The following is a 26,315-nucleotide window of genomic DNA, read 5'->3' on the forward strand; positions in this document are numbered from 1 at the left end:
TTCAGTGGTCACTCTTTTCATTTTATTGCCAGTCCCCATTGTTCGGACTTTTGGGAACCCATTCGGCAATAAGGGAAAAATGGCCGCTTAGGGCTTATAGATTGTAGGTTGGTGGTAAAAGGGAAACCTGTAGGCCGATTGTTGGTGGTGCTGTGGATAGGCTATCATCTACCAACAGTCCTGGCTCACGGGGGACATCCCAGACGATTGGAAGTTGGCGAATGTCACACCAATCCACAAAAAGGGCCGGAAGGAGGACCCGGGAAACTACAGGCCCGTCAGCCTGGCCTCAGTGCCCGGCAGGGTTATGGAGCAGATCATCCTCAGTGCAATCACACAGCACCTGCAGGATGGGCAAGGGATCAGACCCAGCCAGCACGGGTTTAGGAAGGGCAGGTCCTGCCTGACCAACCTGAGCTCCTTTTATGATCAGGTGACCCATCTGGTGGATGAGGGGAAGGCGGTGGATGTGGTCTACCTGGATTTCAGCAAAGCCTTTGACACCGTCCCCCATAGCATTCTCCTGAAAAAGCTGTCAGCCCACAGCTTGGACAGGAGCACCCTGTGCTGGGTTAGGAACTGGCTGGAGGGCCGGGCCCAGAGAGTGGTGCTGAACGGGGCGGCATCCAGTTGGCGGATGGTCACTAGTGGTGTCCCCCAGGGATCAGTGTTGGGCCCAGTTCTGTTTAATATCTTTATCGACGACTTAGACGAAGGGATTGAGTCCATCATCAGCAAATTCGCAGATGACACCAAGCTGGGAGGAAGTGTGGACCAACTCGAAGGCAGGAGGGCTCTGCAGAGGGACCTGGACAGACTAGAGAGCTGGGCCGATCCCAACGGGATGAGGTTCAACAAGGCCAAGTGCCGGGTCCTGCACTTTGGCCACAACAACCCCATGCAGCGCTACAGGCTGGGGACAGAGTGGCTGGAGAGCAGCCAGGCAGAAAGGGACCTGGGAGTCTGCATCGACAAGAAACTGAACATGAGCCAGCAGTGTGCCCAGGTGGCCAAGAAGGCCAATGGCATCCTGGCCTGTATCAAAAACAGCGTCACCAGCAGGTCCAGGGAGGTGATTCTGCCCCTGTACTCAGCGCTGGTTAGGCCACACCTCGAGTACTGTGTCCAGTTCTGGGCCCCTCAGTTTAAGAAGGATGTAGAGGTCCTGGAACAGGTCCAAAGGAGGGCAACCAGGCTGGTGAAGGGACTCGAGCATAGACCCTATGAGGAGAGGCTGAGGGAGCTGGGGCTGTTCAGCCTGAAGAAGAGGAGGCTCAGGGGAGACCTCATTGCTGTCTACAACTACCTGAAAGGAGGCTGTAGCGAGGTGGGAACTGGACTCTTTTCACAGACGACCATCAACACGACAAGAGGACACAGTCTTAAGTTGTGCCAGAGGAGGTTTAGGTTACATATTAGAAAGAATTTCTTCACGGAGCGGGTGATCAGGCTATGGAATGGACTGCCCGGTGAGGTGGTAGATTCTCCGTCCCTGGAGACATTTAAAAAAAGACTGGATGTGGCACTCAGTGCCGTGGTCTAGCAACTGCTGGGGTGGGTCAAGGGTTGGACTAGATGATCTCTGAGGTCCCTTCCAACCCGGCTAATTCTATGATTCTATGATTATATGTGAGGGTTAAGGCAAGCCCAAGTTTTCAGTGGTCACTCTTTTCATTTCTTTGTCAGTCCCGATGGTTCGCACTTTGGGGACCCAGTTCGGCAATAGGGGAAAATAGCCGCTCAGGGCTGGTAGATTCAAGGTTGATGGTAAAAGGGAAAGCCGTAGGGCGATCGTTGGTGGTGCTGTGGGTAGGGTTCCATGTGAGGGTTAAGGCCAGCCCAAGTTTTCAGTGGTCACTCTTTGCATTTGTTTACCTGTCCCGATTGTTCTTACTTTTGAGACTCCATTTGGGAATAGGGAAAATGGCTGCTTAGGGCTGGGAGATTCAAGGTTGGTGATAAAAGGGAAAGGCGTAGGCCGATTTTTGGTGGTGCTGTGGGTAGGGTTCCATGTGAGGGTTAAGGCCAACCCAAGTTTTCAGTTGTCACTCTTTGCATTTGTTTGCCAGTCCCGACTGTTCGGCCTTTTGGGAACCCTTTTGGCAATAGGGGAAAATGGCCTCTAAGGGCTGGTAGATTCACGGTTGGTGATAAAAGGGAAAGATGTAGGCCGATGGTTGGTTGTGCTGTGGGTAGGGTTCCATGTGAGGGTTAAGGCCAGCCCAAGTTTTCAGTGGTCACTCTTTGCATTTGTTTGCCAGTCCCCATTATTCGGACTTTTGGGACCCCATTTTGTAATAGGGGAAAATGGCTGCGAAGGGCTGGTAGATACAAGGTTCGTGGTAAAAGGGAAAGGCGTAGGCCGATTGTTGGTGGTGCTATGGGTAGGGTTCAATGTGAGGGTTAAGGCCAGCCCAAGTTTACAGTGGTCACTCTTTCATTTGTTTGCCAGTCCCAATTGTTCTTATTCTTGAGACTCCTTTCGGAAATAGTAGAAACGGGCTGCTTAGGGCTAATAGATTCAAGGTTGGTGGTAAAAGGGAAAGACGTAGGGCGATTGTTGGTGGTGCTGTGGTTAGGGTTCCATGTGAGGGTTAAGGCCAGCCCACGTTTTCAGTGGTCACTCTTTGCATTTGTTTGCCAGTCCCAATTGTTAGGGCTTTTGGGACCCCATTTGGGAATAGGGGAAAATGGCCTCTAAGGGCTGGTAGATTCAAGGTTGGTGATAAAAGGGAAAGCCGTAGGCCGATTGTTGGTGGTGCTGTGGGTAGGGTTCGATGTGAGGGTTAAGGCCAGCCCAAGTTTTCAGTGGTCACTCTTTGCATTTGTTTGCCAGTCGCCATTATTCGGACTTTTGGGACCCCATTTGGTAATAGGGGAAAATGGCTGCGAAGGGCTGGTAGATACAAGGTTGGTGGTAAAAGGGAAAGGCGTAGGCCGATTGTTTGTAGTGGTGTGGGCAGGGTTCCATGTGAGGGTTAAGGCCAACCCAAGTTTTCAGTGGTCACTCTTTGCATTTGTTTGCCACTCCCTATTGTTTGGACTTTTTTGACTCCATCCAGCATTAGGGGAAAATGGCCGCTTAGGTCTGGTAGATTCAAGGTTGGTGTTAAAAGGGAAAGGCGTAGGCCGATTGTTGGTGGTGTCCGGGTAGGGTTCCATGTGAGGGGTAAGGCCAGCCCACGTTTTCAGTGGTCACTCTTTGCATTTGTTTGCCAGTCCCAATTGTTAGGGCTTTTGGGACCCCGTTTGGCAATACGGAAAAAAGGCCGCTCAGGGCTGGTGGATTCAAGGTTGGTGTTAAAAGGGAAAGCCGTAGGCCGATTGTTGGTGGTGCTGTGGGTAGGGTTCCATGTGAGGGTTAAGGCCAGACCAAGTTTTCAATGGTCACTTCTTGCATGTGTTTAGCAGTCCCGATTGTTTGGACTTTGGGAACCCCATTCGGCATTAGGGGAAAATGGCCGCTTTGGGCTGGTAGATTCAAGGTTGGTGGTAAAACAGAAACCCATAGGCCGATTGTTGATGGTGCTGTGGGTAGGGTTCCATGTGAGGGTTAAGACCAGCCAAAGTTTTCAGTGGTCACTTTACATTTATTTGCCAGTCCTGATTTTTCAGACTTTTGGGACCCCATTCAGCAATAGGGGAAAATGGCCGCTTAGGGCTGGTATATTCAAGGTTGGTGGTAAAACGGAAACCCATAGGCCGATTGTTGATGGTGCTGTGGGTAGGGTTCCATGTGACGGTAAAGGACAGCCAAAGTTTACAGTGGTCACTCTTTGCATTTGATTGCCAGTCCCCACTATTCTGAATTTTTGGACTCCATCCAACTATAGGGGAAAATGGCCGCTTAGGGCTGGGAGATTCAAGGTTGGTGGTAAAAGACAAACCCTTAGGGCGATTTTTGGTGGTGCTGTGGGTAGGGTTCCATGTGAGGGGTAAGGCCAGACCAAGTTTTCAATGGTCACTCCTTGCTTTGGATTGCCAGTCCTGATTGTTTGGACTTTTGGGACCCCATTCGGCAAAAGGGGAAAATGGCCGCTTAGGTCTGGTAGATTCAAGGTTGGTTGTAAAAGGGAAACCCCTAGGCCGGTTGTTGGTGGTACTGTGGGTAGGGTTCCATGTGAGGGTTAAGGCCAACCCAAGTTTTCAGTGGTCACATCTTGCATTTGTTTGCCAGTCCCCACTGTTTTGATTTTATGGACTCCATCCAACTATAAGGGAAAATGGCCGCTTAGGGGTGGTAGATTCATGGTTGGTGGTAAAAGGGAAAGGCGTAGGCCAATTGTTGGTGGTGCTGTTGGTAGGGTTCCATGTGAGGGTTAAGGCCAGCCCAAGTTTTCAGTCGTCACTTCTTGCATTTGTTTGCCAGTCCCGATTGTTCGGACTTTTGGGACCCCATTCGGGAAAAGGGGAAAATGGCCGCTTAGGGCTGGTAGATTCAAGGTTGGTGGTAAAAGGGAAACCCCTAGGCCGATTGTTGGTCGTGCTGTGGGTAGGGTTCCATGTGAGGGTTAAGGCCAGCCAAAGTTTTCAGTGGTCACTTCTATCATTTGTTTGGCAGTCCCGATTATTCGGACTTTTTGACTCCCTCCAGCATTAGGGGAAAATGGCCGCTTAGGGCTGGTAGATTCAAGGTTGATGGTAAAGGGAAACCCTTATGCCAATTGTTGGTGGTGCTGTGGGTAGGGTTCCATGTGAGGGTTAAGGCCAGCCCAAGTTTTTAGTGGTCACTCTTTGCATTTGTTTGCCAGTCCTGGTTGTTCGGACTTTTGCGACCCCATTCGGCAATAGGGGAAAATGGCCACTTAGGGCTGGTAGATTCAAGGTTGGTGGTAAAAGGGAAAGCCGTAGGCCGATTGTTGGTGGTGCTGTGGTTAGGGTTCCATGTGAGGGTTAAGCCCAGCCCAAGTTTTCAGTGGTCACTCTTTGCATTTGTGCAAAGAGTGTACAAATGTGAGCCCAACCCCAGGTCCCCCCTGGGCTGCTGTGAGCCATCCTCTGGCCGTGGCATTGCCACACACACCCTGAACCAGTTCCACCCCGTCACCCATGAGCTCTCCTGCCTCCCCAGGGGGCTTGGCTGTATCTGACTGTGCTCACAAAGCCAGAGCTCTGAGCAGAGTGGCCATTGGGAGGGGATCAGTCCAGCTCTGTTTGGCACTGGTGTCACCGAACCAGCACCACTCCATTTCCTTCACGAACCCCATCACCTCCTCAGAACACAGACCCTCTGCTCTGAGGCTTTTTAAGCCGGAGTTTAACAGCTCCTAATGTGATAAGCACTTTCAGTACAGCCCTTCCTGAGCCCTCATTTGCTTACCCTTTGGAAATCTAATACTTGATTTAAGCACATTTCTGCTCTCTCCATTTGTAAGGACAAATGTAAAGTAATTGTTTGATATTGCAGTGGTTTCCTCAGGCTCCAGCTCTAATTTCCCACTAATACAGCATTGTCAGGAGGATCAATCTAACCCAGCACCTTCTGCCTCCTTGGAGCAGATTGAAAATGGCTTTTCTACTGCGAGGCTGGGATTTGTGAGTCTGGCTGCAAATGTTTTTTCTCCCTTAAAGGAAAAAAAAACATACAAGAAAATATCCCATCTTCCTGCAGATGGCTGCTAATCCCCTGCTCTCCCCCTGCCTGCCCACAGCTGGCCCTGGGTCCCCCCACTGCTGGCTCCCCCTGGGCTGCTGTGCTTGCTGCTGGGTGCTGGCAGAAGGGCTGCAGATAGGGCTCTATTAGAGCTCCCTTAATTAACTCAAATTTTTTCTTATTAGAACTCAATGGACAGCCACCACTTCCAGGAAGGCTTCTTACACTGGTCCCTGGGTGTGATGCATCCCATGCCAGAGGGTGCCTGTGACTGTGGCTCCCCTGGCCCGGGGTCCCGTGCCCAGGCAATCAGCTGCAGATTGTGCAGGCACTGAGAATAGGCTGGAGGCTCAGGATGCTGAGGGATGCTCAGGTGATAAGCTGCAACCTTTGACAGAAGTGCCTCAGATGTACCACAGACAGCAGCAGATGATACAAACAGTGCAGCCCTTGGCAAGCCAAGCAACACCTCCCCAACAAATCCCCCCCTGACACCCCCAGTGATCACCCTGGGGCCCACCAAGGGGCTCCTCGGGTGGATTGTTGCAAGGATGGGATGGAGTCTGTGTGTGCCTCTACACCACAGCACACAGCAGCCCAGCCCCCTGCCCACCTCCCCCCAGCACAGGGTACAGGGGGTTTGCAGGGCCCAGATGTGCCCTAAGAAAAGCCCATGCACAGGGAGCTGTGGTAGCCACATTTATTTACACAAAGGGGTCACATGCTGCACAAGGAAACTGGTGTCACTAAAGTACCCGTAACAGCAGGAGGCTGTGCTTTATTCACAGGACAAAATATCAGTAAAACATTTTCCGTAGACTTCCTTTTCAAGCAGATACATCTCACTGTCCTCATGGTTACACACTGCACTGAAGGGATGAAAGGCAAAGTGGAGCAGAAGGAGCTCTGCCAACCCAGCACCGTGGTGGGATGCGGCCCCACAGGGACAACCCCATGGCCACTGCCTGCACTCGAGGGTGTCCAGGAGCACCTCTTGGCTTTGGGACACAGGGAAGGGATGTGCTTTAGAGCAGCCTGCACACAGGCTGCAGGACAGGACCACCACCCCAGGACCATGTGGCAGTAAAAGCAAACAGGACCCCCTGGAGCAAGCCATGGCACTGCTGCCCTGCTGGAGTGGGCAGTGCCTGCTGGGCACTCATCCTTCTGTGTCTGTGGCAGGGCTGTGTCTTCCCCTGTCTTGGTCTGCCCTGGAGCATCCCAACCTCCTGAGGACTGGGCATGCCCCTCACCTGCCTCTGCTCAGGGGTTCTGGCCTGGCTGGGGGTCCTGGCTCCAGCCCCCTGGACACCCTCACGGAAGACTGCAGCCTCATGTTACTGCAGCTCTGCTCCTGGATGCTCATTCCCACCTGAAGTCCTGCCCAACTGTTTCATAGAATTTGATATTATAAGGTCTATAAAAGTCCCGAAGCTGCTCGATCACCTCGGGGTCTATCTGCACGTGAGTCCTCCCTTTGGACTTGCCCAGGCAGCGAGGCAAGCCACTGCTCTCTGACTTTTTCAGGCAAGGAAATCCTTTTGTCTTGTTGAAGTAGAAGTGCTTGTCTGTGATAACCCGTTTGATGCCCAGGAAGTCCTGGACTTTGCCCATCTCCCCGGCTGGGTCTGTGATCAGCTTCTCCCCACTGACAAAGTGGATCTGGGAGAGGGGGAAGTACTGGAGCCAGCTCTCCAGGTGCACAGCGTACATCCCAATGCGGATGGCATTCCAGGAGGTGTCCACCAGCCCCAGGCTGCGGTTGCGGAAGGACAGTCCCTCGAAGGTGGGGATGTCTGGCTTCTTGGAGAGGGTCTGGGTGTAGTCTGAGATGGCCCGGGTGACCGGGTTCCTCACCACCACGATCAGCTTGGTGTCCCGGGACATGTTGAAGATCCGCCGTGGTGCCTCCTTGGTGACGAAGTAGCTGGGGGTCTTCTCCACCGTGATCTGGCTGTCGAGGGTCCGTGGCATCAGGCTCCTGCAAGTGAAGCAGAAGGTGATGGTGAGGAGTGAGGTGGTGCCCACAGCATGGGGCTGGTGGGATGTTCCCTCCCAGCAGGAGAAGGCAAGGCAAAGCAGGATGCACCAGGAGAAGGCAGGGCAGGCACCTGGGTCCAGCCCTCCCCGCAGGCACAGGCTGATCCAGGGTCCCTTGTACATCCTCTGCTCCTGGCACAAGGAGCTGGGCTGCAGGGCCAAGGGGGAGGCACCAGACCAGGGGAAAAGCAGCATCCCTGCAGCCCAGCTTAGCACTAATTAAATCATTAGCTTTGACATGTGAACATCTAAATCAAATAAAAACTAATGGGATGGAAAGATTTATAAATTAGTCCTGTATTACCAAACTATCAAACCCAAAGCAGCCAGATTCATGGCGCCACGGGTCCCCCAGCAGGCTGGGGGCAGGGAGGGGACAGCTCTCCACACTGCCATGCGTCATGTCCCCAGAGCTGCCTCAGGACAGTGACCAAGACCAGACAACTCCAGGGTCCCTGAAATAGTGTCTGCTGCCACCAGCTTTGGGACTTGCAGAGAGAAACCCGATGAAACCCAGGCGATGGAGACCAGCATCCTGGGTGACAAGGGACAGTGACAGAAGAGCAGGGGCATCCCGGGGTGGCCCCAGGACACTCCCTGTGGAGGTGACTTCCCTCCCAGGTGACTCCCTGGGGACAAGAAGAAACTATGGTCCAGGGGGAGCAGATGAGCAGTGGAAGAGACTCGTGGGGAGACAGTAGAGCCATGCCCAGAGGTGTGCCCAGGCTGCTGGGGGTGATGGCCCCAGTGTACTCATTAAAGAAGAGCAAACTCATTAGTTATCATAAATGAACAGGGCTGTTCTACAGAGGTACCTGGGCATGGATGAGGCTTAATTGGCCTCTCCCACTGCTCTGTTTCAAACCCCATAAATCCAGATTATGATCCCTGTTGTTTAATGACTGTCAGAAGTGCTAATTTAGTGGCAGGCACCACGGCTGATCTCCCTATCACAAACAGGGCTCCCCATAAATCATAACAGGGGACAGCTCTGTAAGTGATTCACTGTTACGATATATTGGTGGAGAACCATAAAACTGCTGTTTCATTAATGGCTCATCTTCAGGCTTGTTAGCCTTTCATTACGTGAGCTATTAGGTCCGTGTATCCAAAAAATGAAATTATAGGTTCTAATCTGTTATGAAAAACACCAAATCCCCACATAGTAAATTACTGAAATGAGACAGGAGGTGGATACTTTCAAAACAGGTTCCCAGTGTTTGCTGCTCCTGAACAGCAGAGACTGCTGAGACAACAAAATGCAACCCAAATAGATAAATAAATCACCAGTGAAACCATGTAAGGGGGAGAAATGTCATCCAGGCGTTCATCTTCACCTTAACGGCGGGATCTCCAGGGCTGCAGGAGCGGGGAAATGCATTGCAAACTTAATTACAGTTGACTTTAAAATGGTATTTTTGGACTTCTGCATTCCCAGAGTTATTTGCATACAAATAGCATGTCAGATAGTTTTAAGCCCAAGGGTGGTGTGGTTAGGTCTGAAGGCTCTCAGTGGCTGTCCCCTGACAAGGCCAAGCCAGAGTCACTCTGCCCCATGGCACCTGGCATGTCCCAGGGGGTCCCCACAGTGGCAGCAGCAGCAGCAGCAGAGGACCTGGCCTGGCCCCGAGATGGCAGGAGGAGCCCTGAAGGAGTTAATGTTTCACCAGCACCTTTCCTACAATTGAATTATTAATTTTCTTATAATCTGCCTTTGGGCACCCTACGGCCCCTACAACACTGACACATTAAAGAAATATGGGCTCCCTGGTGGCCCGCGCCGCTTTGATGTCGAACATGCGTGCAACGCTCTCCCAGGGAGGAATTTGTACAAAAACTCATCAGGCACTGAGATACTGAGAGCGTGAGGAGAGCACCCATCCAGGGATCCCATCAGATAACCCCTTGCAGCAGCCCCAAGGATGTACCGGGAGCATCCCGGGCTGTCCTCAGCCGCCAGGGACTGACTTGTGCATCACACTGGATAACAACAAACTGCTTCACCTGGAAAAAATCCCGAGTGCTGGCACTCCCCAGTGAGCACCTGGCCCCCTGCACCCTGCCTGCTGCAGAAGGGGCTGTGCAGTGTCATGCCATGCTGTGACAAGCTGTGACATGTCGTGACATGCCATGAGTGATCGTGGCTGACAGGCACCACCAAGCTCTCTCCTGGTTGCTGGGCTCAGCAGGACTGTGGGCAGCAGCAGCAGCAGAAAGCTCAAGTAGAGCTACTGGGATGTTTAAGCAAAACTGGGTCAAGCATGCGAGAAACCGAGGTGTGAGGAAGCTAAAAAGCTCTCCCCATCTGAGTGACATTGCAGCCTAGGACAGGGGGACACAGAGCTGGGAGCTGGTGTGTCACAGTGAACACAACACCAGGGCTCAGGGGAAACCTCAGCACCACTGCCACCTCCCCTCTGCTGAGCACCCGAGGCCACAGCACCCTGGAAATGGGGATCACCCCCACCCACAGAAAGCAAATGCTGCTGCAAGGGACTGTGGCCCAGGCCCTGTGTCCAGCTGTGTCCAGCTGTGTCCAGCTGTGTCCCCATGTCCCCACTGCTACCGCCCCACGCTGCCGCAGCCTCATTTAATGATGGATGGGCTGCCCTTAATAAATGTTTATGTTCAAAGCCTGTACACCAGTGCTCGCAGACAGCTAATGAGGGACATTTCAATGCATAAAAGCAGCGCCAACACGGTAATTAACTTTGTTGCTGATTCATTTTTAATCATTTAAATACTCCAGGGATTTGCGGTGTCCTTTAAGTCAACAGAATCTTCTCCGAAGGTCATGCTCCATGCACCACCAGCAGGTAACTCCCAGCTTCCTAAAGACCCACTGAGGGTCCCACAAAGCCCGAGGCTAGCAGCAAGGGCAGTGTGGCCAGGAGTGGTGGGAGGCAAGGGCTTCCCAGTGTGATGGTCACGGACTCCAGCTCACTGGCCCTGTGGCTACCACCAGGTCGGGGCTGGCAGCCAGCAACAAGCACACCCACCCCAGCCCAGCATGAGTCCATCCATGGCTCATGGAGAAAGGCTGGGGTCTCTCCACCTCCCATTTCCACAGCAACTCCTTTCATAGGTGAAACTTTAAAAATTAATATTAATTTAAAAAAATCACCTCATACACCCCAGCGGCTGCAGTGGTTGCCTAATTAAGAGCTGGTGCCAGAGATTAAATCACCCACCCCGAAGTGGTTCACTGCAAAGGGATGGGACAATGTGCAAGCACCAAGGACAAGCCACAGTGACCCACTGGCAGATCCCATAGATCAGGCCACACAGAAGGTGCCTCCACCAGAGTCCCCTCTCCAGCTGCAGAGTCCCAGGCACTGCCCACCATGGCATCCTGCTCTGGCCCCTGCTCCCAGCACTGTGAGGCCCTGCTGCCCTGGAGGACACACCACAGCCCACACCTTGATGGACACCCAGAGCCACCAGGGACTAGTGTCCTTTGTTTGTCAGCTTCACAAAGCACCTGTGCCCATGGCCATGACAGGTTATGAGCTGGAGTTTGTGCTGCTGAGGGGAAAGTTAGGACAAATTGCAGTGTTTACAAACAAGGTCATGAAGACAGAGCAAGAACACACATCATTAATATTGAAGGCTTGGTGCCCTGCATGGATTCACCTCCCTGCGTTTCACCCAGCACCTTGGCAGGAGAAGCCTGAGCGAGGGTCTCTGTGGCACCCAGGCCCACCCAAAGGAGGCCAGGGCAGGACCCCTGCCCACAGGCAGCTGTGGGCAAGGCAGGGACCAGGGGACACACTGCCCAGGGGCAGATCCTCACACAGAAGTCTCTGCCAGAGGTTTCATACCCATTCCACAGAGCCAGGGCACTCTCTGAAGTCAAGGAAATTTCAAAGCATCCTTGAAGCTTGCTGCCTTCCTCTCGTCTTACTAATTAACTTTAGCAAAATGCACTGTCAGTCAAGCCCACAAAACAGTCTGCCTGGCTGGGTGAAGCCTAATGGGCTGCCATTGTGTGTGAGCCAGCCTGGCCATTAGCAGGCAGCAATTAGCCGGGCAGGGAGCAGGAGCCGGGTTTGCCCGCTCCCTCCTCTCCTCACCATGGCAGAGGGGTGCACCCCAGGCTGGACACAGTGTCCACTGCTCCCCAGCCAGCACCCCACACCCAGGGGCAGAGCCCCATCAGCCTGGGTGTCCCCGAGGATCTGTCACAACAGTTTGATCACCAGGATGGAATTTGGGAAGGTGGATCAGTGAAGTGCTGGGTGGGAGCTGGGCTCAGCCTGCAGCCAAACCTGCTGGGAAAAGCCCCTCTCTGGGAAAACAACGCTGGGGCATCTGACAGTGATATTTGGGACCCTAGAGAGGAAAAACTGCACCCCAAGATGCTGCAATTGGTCACTGCTTGGAGTTCGCTGTAAATTAAACATCCCTGTCCCCCTGCATTCTGGAAAATATTGAAGGTTATTGGCACACGGTACCTGCAGCAGGAAAAAGCTCTATATTGAGCCTCTAGCCCAGAATTGGTAAGGAATCGATATTTCCTAGTAGCTGCTTGTTTGGTTTTGGTTCTCTTAAAACAGATCTTGCTAAAAATAGCTTTCCTGAAGTGTATGTGTAGCTAATGAGGTGGATTAGAGGCTGATGGGAACTGGAACCAGCACAGGGGTTTTGGGTCTGAGCTGAGGTAGCTCCTGGGTGGGGGCCTGGCACAGGGATAGCAGAGGGCCCTGGCTCTGCCCAGCCAACCATTCCCTGGAGCAGAGGGAGCTGAGGCTGCCAGGGGCAATGGTGGGAGCAGGGATGGGAGGCTCCAGGAGAACAGCAGCTGGGAGCAAGTCAGCACAGACAGGCAGACCAGGTTCTGGTACCACCGGTCCTGCCACCTCCCTGTAAGAACAACTCCAGGGCAAAGGACCAGGAACTGGTGTTTTGGAGCATCAGAGGAGCTCAGGCCTCACACTGCTCTCAACTGCATCAAAGATCTACTTGGTCCCTCTTCCCTGGCTCCCCACTGAGGCACAAAATGAGTAGGATGGAGCTGGAAAGGGCACTCAGCCAGCAGAGCAGCCAGGGCCTCCTGCAGGAGGAGACTCTGGAACGACTTTGCCTTTCTGAAGGGCCTGTGCTCTGTGCTGCCTGCAGAGACCCACAGCCCCGCAGTGCTCCCTGGGCACAGGAGCATCACCTCTTCCCAGCCAGCAGCTGGAGAAGCCTCTACCTCCAGCACAGCCCCGCAGCCCTGGGACCCAGGGGGACAACCCCTCACTGCCAGCTCTCCTTGCCACCAGCTCTGCCCTTCCTGGGCATGGCTGCCTGCATGAGCCCTGCTCTGCTGCCCTGGAGAGAGACAGGAGGTCATCTCACTGTGGGTTAGACCTGTTCCACACTTAATTGCTCCACTTGCAAGGAGGAAAATCAATTCCATATTTTATACACTAGCACGGTCTGTGCTTAAGTTTTGGCACACTTGTGAGGTAAAAAAAAAAAAAAAAAAAAAAAAGTAATAAAACTAGGGAAGTGTCACCTCATTGTTTTAGCTGAACTAATCTGGAGGCTTTGGTGCTCTGGCATGATCTCTCCATCAATGCAGAGGCACAGCCAGGCCCCAGCAGGCAGCTCACTGCACATCCATCCACGCTCCCATCGCTGCCCCTGCCTTGCTCTGCAGCTGCCTGTCACCACTGCCACTGGCTGTCACAGGCTGAGTCCCTCCCAGTCACAGACAAGTCTCTTCACATGGAGGATGCCAGCTGGACCACAGTTTGGGCAGAAGGTCAGCTGTTTGGCACCCACTGCCACAGCCCCTTGGTGCCAAAGTGTGTGTGGGAGGGGGACACAGCCCCCACCCCCTGGCCCAGCACCATGCTGGTACCCACTGGTCCCTGGTTGCTTTCCAGCCAGGCACTGAGCACACCCAGCTTCCCCTGGAGCAAGGGGCTCCACCAGGACCCACGGTCTTGCTCCCTTGCCCACCCAGATGCCCTGGGGACAAACCACCCCTGCTCCTGTCCCCAGGCTGTATCGCAGGAGGGGTGACAGTGTCTGGTGTAGGAGGCAGGGTGGGGAAATGACACAGACCTGCCCAGGGGTGAAGGACACTGCTCCAGGTACTCTCCAGAGGAGAGGAACCAGGGGTTCCACTGCAGAGCAGCCTGAGGAGAGGGAAAGGGCTTCGGTGAGCTTCACCTGTGCCTGTCCTGGCTCTCCTGTCACCTGCCACCGGTATCACTGAACATGAAAGGAGCTGAACATTCCCAGCTGCAGGATCCACTGTGACCCAAGTGCAACAGGGCAGCAGCCCCGGCCAGCACATGTCTGCAGACAGCCCTCCCCAGCAGACAGCTCAAGGGCAGAACTCAGCATCCCCCCATCACAGACACGACTCACACCTGCCCAGCAAGGACACAAACCAGGAGCTGGAAGCAAGCACCTTGTCACGGTGCTTCCTGACCTGTTTGGCAGCTCACATGCCCTGCTCCAGAACTGGGAACATCTCCACCAGGAAACCACTACCGAATTGGAGGGGCAAGCGAGCAGCGTGCGGCCCCACCGGCTGCCTCCCACCTCCCGCCACGATGCTCAGAAGCATCCACCTGCCGAGAGATCCCAGGCACCCGGGGCCAAACAGAGCCTTCCTCGGCCTCCCGAGGTTAGTTCCCTGACCCAGAGCAGCCCTGAGCTCCCCCGGGGCTCCACAGCAGCACAGCAGACACACACTGACTGGTACACCGGATCGACACGGCGAAGAGGAGGGGGTGAAATCAGCCTGCAACACCGAGCAGGGGGGCACAAAAGGGGGATAAGCCCAGGAGCGCTGCTCACACGCACTGCATGGTGCTCACACACACTGCACGGTGCCTCTCCGTGCAGCCTTGAGCTCACAAAAACCTTTACTGAAATTAAAATCCTGCTGGAGACGCGCTCGCCGCTCTCTACGAATATCAGAGACCTCAGAGAGACGAACAGAGATAGAGTTCAGAGAGAGAAGAGGCTGGCGGGCAGGCGCTGCCCTCCTTCAGGGCCAGCAATAAGCCTGATGGCACTGAGACACATTGCAGAGGCATGAGGGGGGGGGGCCGCCATGTCGCCCCCTGGGCCAACCACTCCTGTTTTGGGACCCCGTGCAGCCCACCCCACAGACCGTACCGGCAACCCCCGCCCCGCCGATGCGCCAGAAGACGGGCAGCATCCCCGGACCCAGACCCAGACCCGAGTTCGCCGCCAAGAGCTGCGGAGGGGAGATGGCAGGGGGAGACCAAGCCGATGCGACCGCGTTCCCGACGCCCGGGTGGGGCGGGGGGTGCCCGGGAAGGACGGGGGGTGCCCCGGAGGGGCGGGGAGTGCTCGGTTCGGCTCTCACCTGTACCACTCCAGGCCGCGGTCGTAGTTCCTGTCGAAGAAGTGGGGCTCGGTGCCCAGAGCGCGCACGTCGGGGTGCACTCGGATGAACTCCAGCACCGCGCGGGTCCCCCCCTTCTTGACGCCCACCACGATGGCCTGCGGCAGACGCTTGGTGCCCGGGCGGGCCGGCCCCGGGGGGCCGCCGAGGGGGTCCCGCGGGCGGCGGGCGGGCGCAGCGCTGCCGGGGGGCTCTGCGTGGGGCGGCCGCCCGCACGGCCGCGACTTCTGCAGAAGTTTCTTGGCGGCGGCGCGGGCGGGCGGGCACCGGGCACGGGGAGAGACGGGGCCGCCGCAGCAGCAGAGGAGGCTGTAGCAGAGGTAGGAGCAGGAGAGCGACAGCGTGAAGAGGACGAGAACCCTCCTTGTCAGCCGCCGGGACGGAGCCGGAGCCGCAGCCGGGGCCCGCCCGTTCGGCGCCCTATGCCCCATGGCTCCATGGGGCCCCTCCGCCGGGCATGGCGCGGCCCGGCCCGGCCCGCCGCTGCCCCCGGGGCCCCGCCGCGCCCCGCACCCTGCGCGGCCGCTCCGGCATGTCCTGGGCTACGCGGCGGCGCGGCCGAACCGCCCCGGGGCTCTGCGCCCACCGCCCTGGGCCCTGCGCGCCCGCGGCCCCGCAGCTGCCATCCCCGGCGGGGCTGGGCTAGGCTCGGGGTTGGGCTGGGACGGCGGCGGCTCCGGCTCCGGCTCGGCGGGCAGTGCCGGGGCAGAGGCGGTTGCGCTGCTATTTAAGGGACCGCCTGACGTCAGCTCCTCCCGGAGCCCCCGCGATCGCTCGGCGGCCTCAGCCTCCCCCGGGCCGGGCCGGCGGTACCCCAGTACCCGCCGAACCGAGCCCTTCCGCAGGGATGGGGCAGCCGTGGGGCCGGGACCGCTCCGGCTCCCTCTGCCCAGCCCCGTCAGGGCATCCCGCCCCGCCCCGGCCCGTCCCCCGGGGATGGAGGGCAGGGATGGAGGTTCCCTGCGGGCAGCCCCCACCCTGCGGAGAGTCCTCAGCTACCCGCAGCAGGGTGCGGGGCCGGGGGCATCGGCCCCACAGCCAGGCCGGTGCCTCTCGCCGCCGCAGAGCCCCGGGAACGGGAACTGGTCCCGCAGCAGCCTGCAGGGAGGCAGAGGGACCCGCGTTCCCCAGGCATCGATTTTCCTGACCGGGGGCCGGGGCCGCTCAGACCCTAGCCCGCTCCCGCTGAGGAAGGGGGGAACAGCAGCGATCTCTGCCCTCAGCAAGGGCGGGGGAGCAGCCATCGGCTGCTATGGGACCGACAGTAAATAATAAAGGGCTTGAAGAAGATGCAGTAATTAAATTTCGAGTCCTCAGCCTCGCCTGTGTGATGCCTGCAAGCAGAATGACCCAGGAAAACCACAAGGCTGTTGCAGAACATGGGTGCAGGTTGTTGTTCCATCCCCACCCCTCTGGGTCCCTCTGTTCAGGATGTTTCCCCCTCTCACACCCCACCACCCCGGGCTTATGCTTGCCTGTGAAAGCCAAAGGGCTCATGCAGCATTGCTTAAACATTAGCAGCCATCGTCCCTGCTTTCTCAGCACAGAGAGCTTGCTCAGCTGCAAAAAAATACTTGTCCTGTTACTTAGGAAAATTATAATAGAGGGAGACAGACAAAAATGCCAGCTTGACAAAAACAAGGGTGTCACGGGCCCCTTGGCAGCCAGTCCAGGGTGTGGATGTGGTTCCTCTTGTGCAACACCCAGGAACTTGGTGGAGATCTTAAAAAAAAACCAAAAACCAAAAAACCCCAAAACCAACAACAACAAAAAACAACAGCTGAAAAGCTCTGCAGCCTCTTCAGCCCGTGCTGGCATGAGCTGTGGGGTTGGAACTTCATGAGAACTTAAAATAGTTTCTACAGGAAAAAAAGATCCCGGGTCAGCCTCGAGGGGGACAGATGCTGTGAGCTCACCCAGGTCTGGTACCTCCACCGGGAGGTGTGTCCCCACCTGGGCCAGAGTAGTGGCAGACAGGGAGGTGGCACTAATGGAGCCTAGGGGGTGTCATCCCCCGAGCTGGGGCATAGCCCAGGCAGGGATAGAGGGGAAGGAGCATGAGATCAGGGGCATCCAAGGGGCTTGGTATCAGTGGGCTCCCCTTCCAGTGGCAGGAGGTGTCCATCACTCAGTTCTACACCAAGAAAAGCTGCCAAATTAAATCTGTGGAAAAGTTGTGGGTTGTTTTTTTTTTTTTCTCTCCATTTTTAGCCATCTTATTGCCTCTGTGTGGTGATCCAGACTCGGCAGCAAACACGTTTCTCAGTGTGAACACTAGAGCTTTCTGGGTAAATAAAACTGGTGTGGATGCCCAGACACCTCCGGGTTTCTCTGCCTGCAGGGGAGGAATGTTTTGCAAAGCTGACGATTTTGCTTTTGGTCTTTGTGCAGGGCATGTCTTTCCCATGACATGTGCGCTGTTTATACCCCAACTCCACATGGAAAACAGCTCTCTGGTGCTTTGGGCACATTCCCAGCCCTGTTGCCTGTGTTAACAGGATCCAGCTCCCAGTGGGATGCCACTACAGGGGGGAGACAGGCACCATGCTGCTGCCAGAGCTGCCCCAGCTTCCCAGGAGGAATCACTGCAGATTTCCCCATTACCAGCCAGAACCTCATAGCACAAGGGCTTGAGGAACCGGTGCTGTAAACTCTGAAGAAGGCTCTGCCTTCCTTCACCCATTCCTAAACTGAGCTGGCACTACTTTTGCTGCCAGCCTTAAAACTTCCTCCCCTTGGTCTTTTCTTCACTTCCCTTAGTCCTTTTGCAGGCTCCCACCAGTGCCCCCCTCTTCTCCTCACTTGAGTTCCTGGCTCTCTTCCCAAGCTGATCCTTCCCATTCGAAAGAGAAAGGCTGAACAAATGTAGGGATCAGGAGTTTATTACAAAAATATACAAAGGAAGCCTGTGCCAGGAGCGCATGAAACCTATAGGAAAAAAAGAGAAGCAATAAAGTGCCTGCTGAAAACAGTAAACAAGATTAAAGGTGATATTCTACCCTTGATGTCTTCAGGTTGTAGGCAAAAGAGATCAAGGTTAGAATTTATTTCCAGAGCCTAAAAAAGCCCTCAGGGCCAAAGTGTCACTGTTAATTCAGTTTTCTGTGTCTAATATGTATGTCATTAACAACCTTTTGATTCGGGGCTGACGAACTGCCACCTTCCTTAGTGCTGGGAATTGATGGCTGAGCCGTACATGTACCTGGACGGGATCTTCAGTGCCCTGGGACAGTGGGGGCTGAGCTGCTCCAGCCGTGGCCCTGGCAATGCCCTTGAACTCTCGCACAAAACCTCCACCACCAGCTCTGCTGCTCTCGAACGTCTCCCAGTTCTCCCTGTCCTGGCAGGAAACTTGGAGCTGGAAAAAGATAAGACAGTTCAGCTTTTTGCAGCTGGGAAGCAGAGGAGCGAGGGGCGCAGGGGAGGCAGATGGATAGGCAGCAGCGAGGGTTCAGGAGGGTGCGAGGAGGGGGGTCGGGGCTCAGAGACCTTCTGCACATCCCCCGGGACCGCTGCGGGTGCTGTGACGAGGTGCACGGGATCAGGTGCTGGGAGTACACTGGGACTGCGTCTGCTGTCCCGCTTCAGACAGTGCCGAAGGCTCTGGCACCACTGCAGCTGCCTCGGCTCTCGGGCTGCTGTTCATCCTCCTCGGTGTAGCCCTCGCTCCATCCCATCCTTGGTGAGAGCTGGGGCCCTGGTGATGTGGGAGATGGAGGTGATGTTCGGTCCAGTCAGCTAATGGCACTTCATCTGCCCTGGCCCAGGGCTGGTCCCGGTTCCCGCAGCCCTCAGCACCAAGTTCCGCACCGGCTGGCGGATCCCTCGGCTCTGAGGTGTGGGGTCTCCCGAAGGCAGCAAGTCCAAAAGTGCCTGCAGACAGCGGGCTGGAAGCAGAGCCCTCCTGAGCTGCCTTGAATTGAGTCCGAAACCCCTGTAAACCTCATTAATCGGTTGTAAATGCACTGTATTCCGCATAAGGCCAGAAACAATAAATTTAATTTTGACTCTGACTCAAGCTACTTTGGTCTTAATTCTGAGCCTCTCGCCCAGCCGGAGCAGCCAGCCCTGGCCATGCTGCACAAACTCATTTGATTCTAAAATGCATTTTTAAGCGGTGCTTAAAAGCTAAATGGCTTCCCCGGCTGTAATCACTGCTAGGGGAGTTCTGGAATGAAAGGGATAAAGGCTGGGGGCGGGGGGAGGTTTTAATCTCGCTGAGTAGATTTCAGAGATTACTGCAATTTAATCCTTACGTATCTGTCACTGACGCTGCAAAGACCATAACTGGAGGGGGGCAGGGGGCTGCCAGCATTCTCGGGCGTCCAGGCACTGGTAGGATATGGTCCAGCGGGCTCCCACGCCGGGGCTGCAGCCCGAGGATGGGGATGCCTCGAGGTTGGGGCTGACCCCCTCCCCAGCGACCACCGAGCAGCAGAGAGAGGTGGAGATGCTTGCAGCGGAGAGAGGCAGGATCCAGCTGCCCTCCCTGCACCACCAGCATCCTTCTTACCCTTGCGGGAGTCACAGGCAGCTCCCTGGTGTCAGAGGGCTCCGTGCCGGGGCTGTCAGCACCTCGTCCCGCAGCGGACCCGGAGGATGAAGAGCCCGAAACAGAAAATGATGCAGTCGGCAGAGTTCATCTGCACACCGCAGCAGACAGGGACCCTGTAACCTTCCCCTGCTCCTCATCATTACACCATCAAGCATGAAGCTCTCTGCAGTGGCTGCTTAGGTTAAATCTCATTATCATTCCTTGGGGATCACAGGGGTAGAAGCTTGTCCTCCAATAACTAGAAATATCTCTCTGGCTCACACACCTTCACAATTATATTTAACTGCAAACGAGGAATCTGTACTCAAACACAAGCTGGTAATTTTTTTTTTTTTTAAAGCCTGTTTTCAGTGTCACCTCATGTTCAGCGCAGCTCTTCTATAGCTTTCTAACCCCATCTTTGCTTCACATAAGTCTTAAGACAGAAAATAAGCAGCAAGCTGCCCCCATCACACAGAAGAGAGAGAATCAGGTAGCTCACACCCGCTCCCAACACTGCTGTGTCTCCTGGCACCATGACCTGTTCTCTTCTTCCTCACTGCACAGGGGCACCCTCTCACCTTCCAGGACATGTCTTCCCACACTAGAAGACACTGTCTGTCTGGAAGCCACAAAAAGCCAGGAGGTCCAGGAGTGTTGGCAGAGCTCTAGGGCTGCAGAGAAGCTGTTGTTTCCACACCCCTATCAGCCTACCTGCACCATCTCCTGGGGGCCATGGGAACCCCCATGAGGAGGTCTTTCCTCTTCTGATCCCTCTGGGTGAGCAGTTCTGTGACCTTGGTGCCAGAGCACCCTGGGACCCCTGGGCACTGCACAGGGCTGGGATCTCACCTGAGCTCCATACCCTTCCCACAGCCAGCCCACATAGGAAGCCTCAGCAGCACCACCAAGCCCACTCCCCAAATCCCCACCCTTTTAAGGTCCCCTCAGTGCCAATTTACACGTCCTGATTGATCACATCCAGGGCCTTCAGCTGGGGCTGTGAGTGGCAGAGGGGTCCTGCACCCACAGGGTCTCTCCATGGGGATGCTCTGTAGGGACCCTGGTGCTGGCAGCCCGGGGAGGGACAGTGGGGCCATACCAGACACAAGAGGCTGTGATGGGCAGAAGAGCAGAAGCTTCTGTAGCAGCTTTGCACTAAAATTAACTTCCCTGGAATCAGTTTCTGGTGCATTTCCAGAGGAGCCTGAGCTGGGAGTGAGTAAAGCTCATGAGTGGGAGCGAAGAAGTGAAACCACTCCCTGGGGGAGCCAGATCCCTCCTGGGTCAGAGAACCAAACCCTTCTGGGACAGAGATCCAAACCTCCTTATGGCCAGAGACCTAATTCCCCAAGGTACAGAGAGCAAATCCCCATGAGTCCTGGCCTCCCCTGCTCATCATGCCCATGGTGGCCTGGCCCATCCACACGTGCCAGGCACTGGTGGATCCATGTTTGGGGGGGGGGGGGGGGGGGGGGGTGGAGCCCCTCCTGCAGCAGCACCGCCGGCTGCGGGAGGCACAGGGCCCAGGGAGCTCAGTTGCATCCTTCAGATCAGAAGAACTCTCCAGCAGGAGCGCTTTGAAACACCCTGCTGTCTATTTTTAATGGGATTGAGAAGAGAACAGAACTATTTAAGAAGTTGAGGAATCAAAGCAAGTGTCCCCACATCACACCCAGGGCTCGCAGCCATATCCTGATTAATGACAAGAAAGAGAGGGGAAACAATATTTAATCACACTCTGTTTATACTGGAGCCAAAAATCAAAGCACTGTATTCCTCTTTCATGAGAAAAACGAGGTGGGCATTTCCCCTCTGGTGATTAAGTTTCCCACTACGAGCACATCAATTCCCATGATTTGGCATGGGGTCCTCTATCACACCACAAACAAGGGCTTCCTTAGCAGCAAAATATTGCAAACACTGAGCCAGATCCATACACAAGGCACCAATGTACATCTATCATTTTGTCTGGATTATCTCAGTGTGCTTCTCCTCGGGGAGCTGCAGATAAAGCCGTTGCAGCCAAACCGCCGGTAACGATTGGCACAGCTGCAGCAGCCCCAGGCTGAGGACACTGTGGTGTTCCAGACACTGTCCCCATGTCCCATGGGCATGTGGCCTCACACGGCCACATCTGCCTGTGTGTGCACAGCCGTGCTCAGCGTGGGGCATGGGGGTTCTGGGGGCCTGGACACAGGTCCTGTGGGCTGGACCCTGGTGGTGCTGGTGGACCTGCAGCAGGAGTCGTGTCCTGTGTCACAGCAGGTCCTGTGTCACTGCAGCTCTGCAGACTCCCATGGGGTCTCAGTCGTGGTAGAGGGTGAGGGGTGTGACACAGCCCAGGGACACAGGTCAGGCAGCGTTTCACCCTGTGACACCCGCTCACTGCCTCCTCTGCTCCCCTCCTGGCCGCATTGATCTGCTCTGGATTCCTTCATTAATTAATCTCCAAGCAATGCAAGGTCTGTTAATTACCCCTGATTAATTAGGGTGAACTTTTAATTGTATCCCTAAGCTGAGATGTGTCGTTCAATAGGCTCCATAATTAGTGACCCAGCAATCTCCTTTCAACCAATTAGTTCAGTGTAATGAGGGAAAGGCTCCTCAGGTGCCAGGGTGCTCCTGTGGTGCCCTAGCAGGGCCACCACATCCCATGGGACACCATGCCTGTCCCCAGCCCTGTTCTGACAGCTACTGGCTGCAGCACGTGTGACACTGTGGGGTATCCCAGTGGTGGTTGGGCTGTGGGGACACAGTGCCTGGGAAAGGGACAGCATGCAGGGTCAGCCTGCTGGCCCTTTCCCACAATGTCCTTCTGTCCTTCCATCATTCCATCCTTCTGTCCTTCCATCCTTCTGCCTGGCACTTGCCAGACTGAGCAAAAGGCTCTGGCAGAGAGAAGAAAACTTTCTTCCCATTGACATATTTGCATCATCTGCTGCAATTTAATATCCAGGTCAGGAAGCAGATGGAAACTAGCCCAGTTGTCCTGGCTAATGGGGACAGAACAGTTGTTTATGAGCTCTTGTTTACCCAGTCAATTAACTGCCAACAAACCACCCACTCCCCCCCCTGCTTCTGCTCCAGCTCTGGGGGTAAGAAATGCCAGGAGGGACCCCCCGGGGCCACAGGGGCAAAATTCAGCAGGGAACTGGGCTCATCCCTGGTGCTGGTGGCCTGTGGGGACCAGGTCCTGTCCTCTGGCTCTGCACACTTGTCCTGCCACCCCCTGACAAGGGTCCCCCCTGCCCGGGGCCATGGACACAGCCACTGTTGCCTGTGAGACTCATGGCAGAACTGCAGGGGCCCAGGGAAGTCATTAGTAATTAATTTGATTTCTAATCCTCTAATCCAGCTGCTCCTTGATCTGATAAGCAAAAAATCTGCTCTGGCCACATGGTCCTTGTTCCACTCAATACCTCCCCTCGGAGATCCTGGTGAGGGTGGGTGCCACCCCAAGCTCTTCCCATCCTGTGCCCAAGCCCCAGGGCCACATTGCTCATCCTCTGCCTGTGGCTCTGCTATCCCAGGGCTTCACCCCACTGTCTCTCCCATCCATTTGCCTGGTCCTGTTACTGCTCCCACAAAGGCAGTGACACAGAAGCTGTGTGCCCCGTGGTGGCACTGTGGCCGTGAGCCGAGCGAGGAAGCAGCGGGGCTGTGACACAGGCTGGGATGAGGGAACATCACAGATGAGAGGCAAAATCCTTCATTAAATCCCACATTAATCTCTAAGAACAACGATGTCAAAAATCTTAGCAACAAAATTAAATTTTGTAACTATATTTCAGCTGCACAAAATCAATATTAATTACAGGGAGAGAGACATTGCAGCGAGAGGGCCTGACCCAGTACTTACCCACTGCAGTAGAACTCTGGTTTGGCAACTTGTTTACATAAAATAACCGCACATGATTTTTGCGGCAAACAGCTTGCAATCTGGTGGGTACCGGGGCTACATACAGATAGAGCTGGGGCAGCAGGAGGGGCCTTGGGGGAGGCAGCTGTGGTCTGCAGTGGGCTCTGCTCCTGCATCACCATCACTGCCCCCTCCCACACTGCTCCCTGTGGCCTCTGCTCCTCAGGGATTTAATTTCACCCAGAATAAAGCTCATGTCAGAGGGTTAAACCCTGTGTTTAAACACATCTTCCTTTCAGTTACATTACAAATGAGCCCCCAGGTGCCAAGAAAACCCCAGCGGGACCTCTCATGTCCAGCAATCCCCTGGGCAGGCTGTTGCTTTCCTGCAGAAATCCTGTTTTATTTGTCCTGCTTGGGTCAGCTACAGCAGAAACAAGCTGGAGTGTGGTCTGCAGCAGAGCCTGTGCATGTCTGCCCACAGGGACCAGGCTATGATCTGTGTGTCCGCATGGACACAGCTGGGAAACAGTCAGGGGCTGAGAAGGATGTGCCTTTTGCTGGGTAGGAGCACATCTGGGCAGGACAGGGACCCAGTGCCATGCTGTGCAGGAGCAGGGGTGGTCAGGGGAGTCCCTGCTTGCCCCAACCCATGGCAGAGGTCTGGGCTGCCCCATTGCTCTGCTGGCTGACCAGGGCAGCCCTGGTTCCCTGTCACAGGCAGTCAGTGTCACATTAGGAGATGATCCAGAACAGGGAGTTCGGGGGCAAAGGAATTAAAATGGGAGGGAGAGTTTTAATTAGATGAAGAAGTCAGAACCCATAACCAGGCGGGTGAGTGACTGCCCACTGTGGGGAATTCTCTGTATGTCAAATGGCATCAATCAAAATGCCACTTCTGGTACAGCTGCCTGTGCAGAGGAGGAGAAGCTGCTTTGTCCTGCCTTGGGCAGGGTGTCCTCCTGACACCAGCCCCCAGGTTCTGGGGAACCCCATGGCCAGGGAGCAGGGACACAGAGCCAGCTTGTCCCCTGCCTCATGGAGCCAGCACCAGCAGCCCCAAACCTGTCTCCTGTCCCAGGGCTGGTGGATGTGCCATGGGCAGTTCTGCCCTAGCCCCCACCCCTGCTCCAGGGCCAGGCACAGGATGGCTTCTCCAGGTGCCATGAGCAGTCCCTGTGCCCGTCCCCAGGCTCATGACAGGTCACATTAATTGTTGTGGACTTGTGTAAGAGTCAGCACTAGAAGAGGAGCATCTCCTGGCATGCTAGGGCAGGGGTATGGGGTGAATAGGGTGCTGGTACCTGGGTGCCTTTGTCCTGTGTCCACCTGCAACACCCATAGCCACAGGGACCTGGGCAGTGGCCACGGCAATGCCTGTCCTGGGCTGGGGACAGCAGGTCTGGGCTGAACCGGGTCTGGTGGCCAGAGACCAGAGTCAGAGCTGGCAGGGGGACAGCAGGATGGCACCTGCTGGCACCATCCTGACAGCAGGATGGCACTCTCTGGAGAGCAGGAGCCAGGGACTTACCTCCCATCCACGCCGGGCTGTGCTCAGGCAACATCTGTAGGGTTCCTATAGAAACATATTTCATGCACCAATTATTGAAGAGTGCAGAGGTAAAGCAGCTCAAGTTCTGTGCTGAGGAGAGGCTTTCCTGGAGCCAGAGCAGTTGGAGTGGGCAGAGGAGCAGTGCCATGCTGAATGGTGAGAGGGGACAGGGCTGGGGACATGTGGGACACAGTGGGAGTGAGGTGGGCACAGGGCAGCTCCCTCTTGCAGCAGGGGATGCTGCCACACTGAGGTGCCACATCTGTCAGGTGTCCCCTGGTGTCCCCTCCCCTGCCCCAGGAGCTTGGTCACACACAAGGCTGTGCTGTCCCCGGATAGCCACTCACGTCCCCACGCGCGGGGTGTTCTCTGAGGCAGCTGAGCTAAACAATTTTGACTCTATTTATTACTAAAAAATTATGCAACTGGGTCGTGTTCTTGCTATTTTTTATGCATGAGCCAAGCAGCAAATTCCATTATTTTAAAAAACTCTTTTAGCTAGTGATGCACTAGACCACGCAAGTAAATGCCTAAAATAATTCCAGCTGACACCTTTATGAAGGCAAAGTGAAGTTTAAGGTCTACACCAGCCTTTCATTTGTAATTCCACATCCCTCCTAACTGGGGCTGTGGGTGCCTCATCTCCTCACTGCCCTTCTCCTTCTCCCTGTTTATTTACTGGCAGTTTTACAGCCAGGTCTGCTGGTGGCTTTGTCCCTCTGGAGGATGGCTTCAGCCCTGGCTGGCTCTGACAGGCAACAAGGCCAGAGTTAATCACAGCAACTTGATTATTTCCAGCTAAATTCCACCCTTCAGCCTGACCTCACTACTTTAATGAATGGGACACAGAGATTTTTCTTACCATAAAAAATCTTGTTTGACCCCAAAAGTAGAAGATGACAAACAAACTGTGATATAAATAACCTGGCTACTGGAAAAAAGCATTAAAGATAGCTTATCAATTAGCCCTTTCCTCACCAACAAATCACCATTCTGTGGCACCTAACCCTGGATGGGCTGACATTTCTATAACCCATTTGCCACTGTTCATGTATTAAATATCTTCCAGCAACCCTAAATTTAGAGATTTTAATCTCCTATATTAAGTCAGTGGTTCTTAGTAATTCAGTGAATTTATTTTTATTGGCTTTGTAAATCAGAGTTATCCATGTCAGTGACCATGGTCAGGAGAGAAGCGTTTGTCTGTGAAATTGGTTTGACACAAACCATTGGTTGCAATGATGCCCGGTGATTTGCAGGGCTGGCTGGATGATCCACGTACACCCAGCACATTATAATATAACAATAAGAAAGTTTCATTACTGTAGAAACAACCAAAGCTGCAGCACAGCTGGGTGG

At 54.9% G+C, this 26,315-nt stretch overlaps 1 protein-coding gene across 1 annotated transcript; it reads right to left on the reverse strand.

The window, feature by feature from the left end:
* Positions 1-6,412: 6,412 nt before the first annotated feature.
* HS3ST2 (heparan sulfate-glucosamine 3-sulfotransferase 2) lies at positions 6,413-15,439 on the reverse strand. The gene is made up of 2 exons (XM_030459828.1): positions 14,970-15,439; positions 6,413-7,574 (listed from the first exon to the last, which is right to left on the reverse strand). The coding sequence occupies exons 1-2, from the start codon at positions 15,437-15,439 to the stop codon at positions 6,956-6,958; spliced, it is 1,089 nt and encodes a 362-aa protein (XP_030315688.1). The 3' UTR covers positions 6,413-6,955.
* Positions 15,440-26,315: the final 10,876 nt, after the last annotated feature.

This window comes from Calypte anna, chromosome 14, assembly GCF_003957555.1.
Source record: "Calypte anna isolate BGI_N300 chromosome 14, bCalAnn1_v1.p, whole genome shotgun sequence".
Taxonomy (NCBI): Eukaryota; Metazoa; Chordata; class Aves; order Apodiformes; family Trochilidae; genus Calypte; species Calypte anna.

What these genes read in the sequence shown, in the direction of transcription:
- HS3ST2 (XM_030459828.1), bottom strand. Translation starts at nt 15,439, where the DNA reads ATGGGGCATAGGGCGCCGAACGGGCGGGCCCCGGCTGCGGCTCCGGCT. An exon ending in CGCGGCCTGGAGTGGTACAG is followed by an intron (nt 7,575 to 14,969) that starts GTGAGAGCCGAA and finishes CTTCACTTGCAG; the next exon opens with GAGCCTGATGCCACGGACCC.